This window comes from Etheostoma spectabile, chromosome 23 (assembly GCF_008692095.1).
Source record: "Etheostoma spectabile isolate EspeVRDwgs_2016 chromosome 23, UIUC_Espe_1.0, whole genome shotgun sequence".
Taxonomy (NCBI): domain Eukaryota; kingdom Metazoa; phylum Chordata; class Actinopteri; order Perciformes; family Percidae; genus Etheostoma; species Etheostoma spectabile.
In genome coordinates, this window is record NC_045755.1 from 13395415 (window position 1) to 13405177 (window position 9763).

Consider the following 9763-nt stretch of genomic DNA (forward strand, 5'->3'; position numbering starts at 1 on the left):
AATTAGGTCTCAGGTGTGCATAAAAACAACCCCAGTACACTAGACCTTCACATCAACTGAAACTAGACATCTGCAAACATGCCTAAGATTCACCCTGAGACTAAAGTTTTGATTAATCAAGAGGTGAAGACCAATCCACTGCTGATGTGGCAGACACCTTCAATGTGTCTCAGCGTCAGTACAGAAGATTAAAAAACATTTGAAGACACTGGAGTGTTTTGACAAGCCAGGTCAGGCAGACCCCGCAAGACAACTGCTCAAGAGGACCGTTTGTTGGCTCGAAAATCCAGGCCAGCCCATTTTCCACTGCAGCAGAGCTCCACCAGACCTGGTCCCCTGAAGTCCCGTGTCAACCAGAACGATTTGTCGGATTCTGTCTCGAAATGACCTCCATGGTGAATCAGTGCCCAGAAGCCAGCACAAACAAAAGACAATTGAAAAACCGTGTGGCATTTGCCAAGGCCCACAGCCTGCTGAAAGGATGGACGCTGGAGAAGTGGAAGAAGTGGATTTTTCAGATGAATTTCTGTTGATTACACCACAGTTGCTGCAAATATTGCAATAGACCTACTGGAGCCCGCATGGATCCAAGATTCACCCAGAAAACAGTGAAGTTTGGGGCGGAAAAATCATGGTCTGGGGTTTCTACAGGTCTACTTCTACTGGTCTGTTTCTACAAAATAGATAAGCAACAAGACTTTTGTCAGGGACTGTACATTGGACCTATTAACTATATACACACAAATAACACTATAACACATTTGTTCTAATCCGCATGGCATCTCATCTTTTAGCATCTTCTCCATGTTCCTCAGTCTTTTTGTGTTGCCCTCTCCTAGGCATAACACAACATATGAACCACACACACACACACACAACCACACAACACACACACACACACACACAACCACACACACACACACACACACACACACACACACACTACAGAAGCTACCCTTACCGTTTGCCAGGGTCTTGTTGACCGAGCTCTAAAAACTGTCATCCATTCAGTTTCCAAGGCAACCAGAGTCAGGGAGAGCTTCTAATAACTTCTTTCCATACTTGTTAAACAAATAAATGTGATTGCTTGCAGGCTATGCTTGATATTATTCATCATGAGAGTACACTTAGTGTCCAGTGGAGGGCAGTCACACGCAGAAGAGAACAGAGTCACACATAGTATGTATTTCACTGTGCCTAGCTGATTCAATTGGTGTGTGTGTGTGTGTGTGTGTGTGTGTGTGTGTGTGTGTGTGTGCGTGCGTGCGTGCGTGTATTCAGGTAAGTCCCAGGTAATGGGGGAGATAAAGATTGCTCTAAAGAAAGAGAGTAAGACAGAGGGTGAGCAACTGGTCCTTGAGATTCTTCAATGTCGCAACATCACCTACAAGTTCAAGACTCCAGACCACCTGCCTGGTAACATAAAACAACTTCCCATTTATGTTTAAATACACACAAAAATATAACTTTGATAAAGTTACTAAAAAATGATTTTGGGTCTTATTATGCAGGACCTACTTTACATACTCTCTAGTTTGTTATTTTCACTTATGTTCACCATTTATGTCAAGAATTTTCAAAGTCTCTTCACAGCATTCAAAGACAATTATATTATATATATATATAATTTTCATCCTTTTAATATTTGACAGCTGGGAGGCCCACACAGGCCACACTGTTTAGAAAGACAGACGTCTGACAGCCCAGGTTTTCTACATGCAGAACCACAGGTGTTGTGATAGTGTTTTCCAGCCAATTTTCCCTTGGAAAGCAGCATTAGACATTTACTTAACCTTGTCTGCAATGTACTGTATATGTGCAGGGTATGCACATATACATTATATTGTAAAATATAATAATACTATAACTATTTCCAAGCCATGTCCAGATGGACACATTTAGTTGACACCCAGAATGAAAAATTAATGTTATTACTGTATACTGTAACTGTCTTGTAGTTTAGAAAACAAGCATCCCCGTTAGTCACAGGGTGTGTTGTGTAATTTAACGAGTGTTATCTAAAGTATTTATAATATTATTTAAATTACATGTGCACCCAGACTTTGTGCACACTGGACAGAATCCCCAAATCAGACTTCTCTTCCCTCGATAGAGCGCAGCCTACCGGCCACCTCGACTTTTCTTGTAATATTTACATCCTAATACCCAAGCTGCCTGCCACTTGTTTGATTTGCATTTCCTTCCAGATTGGATCGGCACACAATAGTTTATCTATATTGAAAGCATGTAGAAAGCACAGTAAATGGAGCATTGACATTTTAGTGTTGGCTATGTGCATCTGTGACTATTTCTAAAGACCCTCTTTTTACTGGCTTCAGAAAAAACCTCCACCTCACTCCAATATTGATGACCAGAACCTATCTTAAACTACATACTTAAACATAACATGCATTAAATTTACTTTTTTACCCAATTTGTCTGTATAGACGCAATTACAAATTGGATCACTAGTGTTAGCCTCCATGGGTAAAAGGGAGATGGAAATAAGTGCCCGGGTGTAGGTTGTGTGTTTAAATAATTCAACATAAAAAGGATTTTATTTGGGTTTATGTGCTTTTATTTTGTGATTAATCACTACAAAAAAAAACTATACTTAAACTAGCAAAAATATCCACACAGATTTGACAGTGTGTTGAATTTATGCACAGACAACATACCATGTAATGTAAAGTATATCTTGTATAAAATGCCAAAATCACATTCATTCAGTACGACGTCAGCTTTACATTGGTGTGTATGTGTGTGCGTGTGTTTGTGTGTCCACAGATCTCTATGTGAAGCTCTACGTGGTGAACATCGCCACCCAGAAAAGGATCATCAAGAAGAAGACCAGAGTGTGTCGTCATGACCGGGAGCCATCTTTTAACGAAACTTTCCGCTTCTGTATGAACCCCGCCGGACATTCTCTGCAGGTAATCTGTGACACAAGCCCAAGATGAGAGCTAAATATTTTAAGAATATTTACATTCTGTAATTATAACACACCAATAGCCAAAGAAACCTTTAATATTTAAATATGATTATTCACTTTCTTTCTAGGAGTTAGATTAGGAGTTTTGATACCACTATTGTGTACGTCTGCTATGGAGACGGTTAGGTTATGTTAGCATAAAGACTGAAAACAGCTATCTTAAAACGTATATTCCTGTATACACAAATCTCTTGTTAAACCTGGTTGATTCCTTTAAATCCACAATTATGACCTACTGCTTTCTGTTCTTTCCACATCAGCTGTTCCTGGTGTCCAATGGAGGCAAGTTTGTAAAGAAGACCCTGATAGGGGAGGCCTATGTGTGGCTGGACAAAGTGGACCTACGCAAGCGAGTGGTGAGCTGGCACAAGCTTCTCACCAGCACCGCCCAGATCCACTCATAGAGGAGACTCAATCTGAAAAACAAAAACAAGCAGAGAAGAACAGGTTTCTGTCATCTGGGAACACTTAGGTTCAACATCTGTGACGCTGATCCACTCTTGTTGGGTAGGGGAGAGGCTGGTTTGGGTACGGGAGGGGGGCAATATATGTATTACTTTAATGTTTCTTTCAGGGCTCAGAGTTTTTGAAGAGGCGTATGTTCGTCCTGATGATGATTTCTGTCATGCAGGAAGTTAGGAGGAAGTAGTTGTGCATTTACTGGAAATGAACACGAGTTTACAGGACGCACAGTGTACAGTTAGTGTGGCCAGGGCAGAGGAGAACACAGGTGCTGAGTTCAGAGGTCAAGCACGGAATCAACCAGGTATTACACACTTTAATTCACAACACACACACACACACACACACACACACACACACACACACATTTACAATTGTTAACTAATTTGCACACTCATTCACGCAGAAGAGACAATTTAATTCTACAGGGAATGGACACGCTTGTGGATTCTAATTTATTTATTTAGATATTTTATCCATGAAAGATTTTCCTCATTGCTTTATTATGAGCGCAGAGTTTTATTGATTTACATAGCATTTTGGGAATGAAATATTACAGACTCCGCTACGGAGACCTTGTATTTATTTTTGTATTATAATATTTGGGTCGAGTTCTATCATTCGTCTTCTCCTCAATTATTTAAGTACTTACAAACAGGAAACATAGTATATTTTATAACACACTACCTAGCATTCCGTTTCAAAAAAAAAAAAAATCTCAGCAAGCATGAATTTATTAACAAAAACATCCCCTTGTTCACATTGGACCCCATCGTTTCTCTCCTTAATTGTAAACTCAGTTCTATGAAATGATAATTATTGTTTGATAATGATCAATATTGATATACATATATATCAAATTGGACACCATATATTGTGCGCATGAGTCCATCTATTTGGTGTGCAGTGGCACATGTTCTGCACAAAAGAAAATGACCTCTAAGGTTCAGTATGTAAATAGTGAAGTGTCATAGCTGGAAAGTAATAATAACATCTATAAATAAATATATAGATATCTTTATAGAGAGATTATCATAGACAATCGAGTCTTGATGATTGTGACTTAGAGGTTTTATTTACCCATGATGCCCCTTAGAATGTGAGACCTTTACCTTATGAGAGTTTATTTTTTTTTTGTGAGATCCAGGTACATTACGAGTCGTACATCAGTCCTGCTTTTGTTCGTAGGAGCAGTCACCTCAACAACGCACGCTTTTGTGGTATTTTGCACTTTTTTCTGCTTAGAATGTATAAACTGACATCATCATCCTGCTTAAAAAACGAGATAGCCAGGGATTTTGTCTTTTCAGGGGGAGGAAGTAGAGAGGTAAAGTAAAGCTATGACAAAATCAGGAGATATTATAGCGAACAAAAGACAAATGTGCCAGAAACCATCCATGAAACGCACTATCACCGTTCTAAGATACAACAATGCTATTCCACAAGCATGTTGATGTTTCTCTATGTGTTTATATTACCACTCAATGTTATGTCTTTAAAAGTTAACTCTGTCCATTATGTCTTGAAAAAGGTCATTGTGTGTACTTGTACAGGGGTCAAGAGGCAGGACAGCTGGTTCATTCAGCATTTTTAGTCCAATGTAGCAGTGAAAGTTAATATCTCAGCGGGTTCTATTCAACATCTACTGTCAAAAAGTGGTAACTGCATCTTGACTTGCCAGAAAGGTGAGCGGAGAGAAAACATTTGTATTGATTTTTCTTTTGGACTGTTGTGTTTTAATGTCGTCCATGAAATGATTAGTGCATTGATATGATTTAGTTTAGTTTAACATTGTATTTTGTATCACTATATGAATCTTTATTTATTGTCTGTGAGACTACGTCATATGTTGTGTTATATTTGTTTACAGGACATATCAGGTGTACATAAAAATAAGTTGAGGTATTTTGTTTTTCTACACAATGTAGTGCTTGTTTACAAGGTTAAGAGGGCCTAAAACTCAGAGAACCCACTTTCACTAACACACTCTCACATACGGAAAATTAACATGCATGGATCCTAAATTTCACATAGTTCACGATAAGAAAAAAAAAAGAAATTCTATTCAAATGATTCCCATCTTTTTATGCATTCCTGCATTGAATAGTTACATTTTCCAGTATGTGTATGAGAAATCACCAAAAAAGACAAAATTTTAATCAATGGACTTTATTCCTGAAATGAGTCGTTTTATGGTCAGTGTGTGTGTTTTTTTTTTTTTTGTATTTTTATACCCATGTGCTTGTGTGTAGCGTCTTCATGCCAAGTCCATGCATGCCATTGGCTCTAATGCATATCTCTTCTTTTAAGTGTTGTCTGTCTAAAATAATTTACTTCAAAATGTCTCGTAACACACAATGAATTACACGGTCTCACACACAAACGCACACACACACAGACACACAGACACATGCTATCTCTCTATCCTTGTAAATACATAGCTTTTTATACTGGGGTTTGGGAAGCAATAGGTCTTTTAGCAGATAAAAAAGGTGTGTGATCATAGAAGTAAAAGGGAAGTTGTTTTTCTCTTGATCAATGTACAGTGGATGGACTGAGAAACAACCTTATGTCTGTCTATAGGGACCCAGATTTACTCGACCCTTTACACCAAACACTTAAGGTTTACCAGAGTCTATCTGCACAGAAGTCTATCTTAACAACTCAAGCAGTTGCAGGAGAATTTAAATGTGCTCACACTGGATGTTGCATGTTTTGTTGGAGGTTCATACTATTTTTGTGTCCAGATATTGTTAAAGAAAAAAATCTGAATGAGGTAGAGAAAGATATAGAAGAAAAATAGACTTATAGAGGGTGAATTATGAAGAAAACCTATTAAAGTTATTGATGATGTATGCTGACTGTACAAAGATTATGCTTGTAAAACCTGTAAGGTTTTTCACTTGTAAGTAAACAGAAAAAAAATCTACTGTCATGGTTTTGTGATTGTACACAGGAGGTATTGATAAATTATGCAAATTGTGCTGTAAAAATGGCTGTTGCCCCATGTCTAAATATTAAATATCGGTACAAACAGAATGTTGTGTGTTACATTATTCATCAGACAGTTTGATTTGGGGTTATTGTACTTTTTTCATAGCAGGTTGGATGTGATGTCAATGATGTGAAATAACAAAATATAACCACAAGATGGTGCCATGCGCTTTCATTTTGAGAAAGAATTACAAGTCAAATGTACAAGACCTACATAGCTGTGGTACACCGGCAAAGATGTTTTCACACCTCTTCTGAATACTGTGAGGGGGAGTATTTGATTGACAGCTCCCCACTCTCCTGCAGCATTTCTCCATCCAACTTCATGCTCACATGTCCATGGTGCATTTGCAAAGGCCGACCAAAATGTTTCCACTAATGTGTCATTTCTGTTAGATCAAACATGGTTGTTTTTCCTGCCGCTCTTTTTGTGTTTTAGATGCTTTCAGGTATTTCATCTTCTTTTTTTATAGCAGGGAAAAGCACATGTTATTAATAACATTAACGATGGGTCTGGTTTAATTCAAGTGTCCCAGTATGAGGCATGAGAGTTTGATAAAGTGATGCATGGAATTCAGCCAGCATTAATTTTCAAAACCTTATTTCATTTCCTGTTTCAGCTAGGTAAAATAACATATATTATTTGTTTTCGTAGATACAACTGTTGGGAGGTCTTCCCTCTTCCTTGTCCTCTTCTTTCCTTGAGCAAGGTTAGGACAACAGTGACATTGTTCTCAAATGCTTGTTTCCAAAGGCATAAGACTCAATGCTTTTTTTACTCACTTTGTAAAATTGATATATATCCTCTCTGTTGTTCTGGAAAGTCATAGAAACAATTAGCCAGAGTAAATACAGTATCTGCCTCATTGTGTGTACTTTTTAAGTGGTCTTATAAATCATGAGTGGCATTGGTCCCAATATCCTAACATGGCAGTGTTGATTTGTGTACTGTGAGTTTATTGTAACGGATATTTCAAAGCCATTTGTGAGGACAGTGGTGGAGGTCCACATATTATTTCAAAGATTAGAAATGTGTCACATCACTCATTTGTTAAAATGTAAAATGTGGCGGGTCATGGCTTTGTAGCATTAAAATGGCGCAGTGGGAGCTCCACAGAGGAGAGGCTTTATCCAGGCAAGGTTTATGCTTTTCAATGCTTTGTCCGTTAATATACAGTTTATGCTTCAGAATTTTGGGTTTTTAAGCAAAAAAGGACAATGTTGTTGATTGTCATATTCTTTAGCCAATGACATTTTGAGTTTGTCCTGTTTTCCTCTTACAGGCCAGAGACATACCTTCAAGCTGGCCTGACCTACGTCGACATTTGTTTATATACGGTGGCCGAGAAGCAAAACTAGCTAGCTTTCCGGGGCCGGGGGGGGGGGGGTATTTGAGTTAAATATTATTTTGGATCTATGGTTCCTACACTGTGTGTGTGTGTGTGTGTGTGTGTGTGTGTGTGTGTCAATAGAGAGAATGGGAGAAGGACATTTGTGTGAGGTGGACGTGGTCACCACAGACCCAAATCTTCTCAGTTGTTGCTACTGTCATATGCTACTGTTGCAGTAAAACCTAAGCCATTTTCCTCTCTAAAACACTTCTCATGTGTCTTGGGAGTCACACTGTGAAGAAATGATCATCATAACTTATACAGATGATAGAATACACAATTTTTTTCAAAGAAATTCCAGACGCTTTTGCCCTCATGACATTTACTTATGCCAATAATCAACATAATAATGTCATATTTATTGATATTACACCCACAGCAATGCTACACAAGCATTTGTGTGTCTGAAACAGTTCTTCTGTAAGCAAAGATAAACATCATAAACATCATAACTCATATAAAGCACATACTATTTACATTTCTTCAAAAAAGGCCCAAATATATAATATATAATATAAATATGTGCCAAATCTCAAACCAGTGAGGCCTTTATGCTCTATAAAACGGTAGACATCTATGTTGTGCACTATAGCATCTTTGATCGCATACAGTTTGACTGGGAGTATTGAATCTCTTTCAGCCTCCATACTCTTTGGATGACGTTGTCTCCCATATATGGGCATACTCTGGCTTAACTTCCCTAAACACACGAGAGCAGACATGGAGCCGCGAGCTAGCGGCATAAATGAGCCAAAACGAAGAATTATGGACATAAAGTGGATAAATCTTGGATGCAATGGTTTGGATTTAATGCTCAATGACCCCAAAAAAGGCTGGAAGTTCCAGGCTGGATAGAAAATCACCTGTGGAGGCTAGAAGGACCCGGAAGAGACCTCCGTAACTGCTAACTCGCTAGCTTTTAGCCGCAACTTTTGGTGAGTTTCAATTTTGTATGGTTGTTAAATGATTAAACCATGAATCAGAGGTGCTGTTTTTGCTCGTGGGCGAGTCTCTCGGTCTCAGAGGGTGTGCCCTAATACCTGTTGATATTACAACAATGCAAACCCTACCGTTTTGCACATACAGTATGTAAAACTTGATTTCTCCATTTCTTTTCACAAAACTCATCCAGAAAAAAAAATATTCTGCCCCCATCCCCCCCACCCCAAATCACTTTATTCCACACGATAATGTCCTAGTGTCGTGGTGAGGTTATTCAAAGGTGGAAAAACTGCTGTAGGAGAGTACTGAAAGCCCAGGTGTAAAATACATAGCCCGCCACTGTTGGATTGGCCAGCTCTAACAGAAATGAATCATTCTAAGAGAATGCAAGCTCACAGACAAGCCAAGTAGTAGTGAACAGCTGAGTACTGTCCTCTGTTCAAATCTCTTAAGAAGCAGCCTTTATTTTGAGAACCAGATTCCATTGGATAAAGAAGGCTTTGAAAGATAACCCCAGTAGTTGCGGTGTGCTGGTTTGCAATGTGTTTAGGGATTTATCAGAGCTCAAGCCATGGCTAGCTTACAATTGTGTGAAGTCAAAAAGACTTGTGCCTGCAGAAAGAATGTGCCTGTAACCAGAGTGCAACAGCAGTTGATGACAAACAATCACGCTGATGAAAAGGAATTAATTGTTACTTTGAGTTGCAGCCAACAGCTTAAACGACTGGACACGTGTTGGTAAATTCTTGAGTTTGGCATGTTAAATTAAGTATTTTTGAATTGTTGTTGTGACTGATGATGAACCACTTAAACTACTTGAAATATGCTCTATAATTTGTACAAATGTTACCAGAAACATGTTTAGATTTACACATAACATTCTGGTGCTGCACTTTAGAGCAATTATTAAGATTAGATTAGATTCAACTTTATTGTCATAACACAGGTACAGGTACAAGGCAACGAAATGCAGTTTGGGTCT

General features: G+C 38.5%; 1 protein-coding gene across 10 annotated transcripts in view; it reads left to right on the top strand.

The window, feature by feature from the left end:
- The window catches only part of pcloa (piccolo presynaptic cytomatrix protein a), a 71302-nt gene that overhangs the window by 60438 nt on the left and 1101 nt on the right, over window positions 1-9763 (top strand). For 8 of the 10 annotated variants that reach the window (XM_032504640.1, XM_032504636.1, XM_032504638.1 and 5 more), the window contains 3 exons: window positions 1282-1416; window positions 2788-2933; window positions 3253-6489. The exons of 1 other annotated variant lie outside the window; for it this stretch is intronic. In XM_032504640.1, the coding sequence (XP_032360531.1) occupies window positions 1282-1416; window positions 2788-2933; window positions 3253-3396 (425 nt within the window). In that variant the 3' untranslated portion in view covers window positions 3397-6489. Of the gene's footprint in view, window positions 1-1281; window positions 1417-2787; window positions 2934-3252; window positions 6490-9763 lie in introns of those variants that run through there. One more of the 10 variants, XR_004327632.1, reaches the window with a different exon arrangement.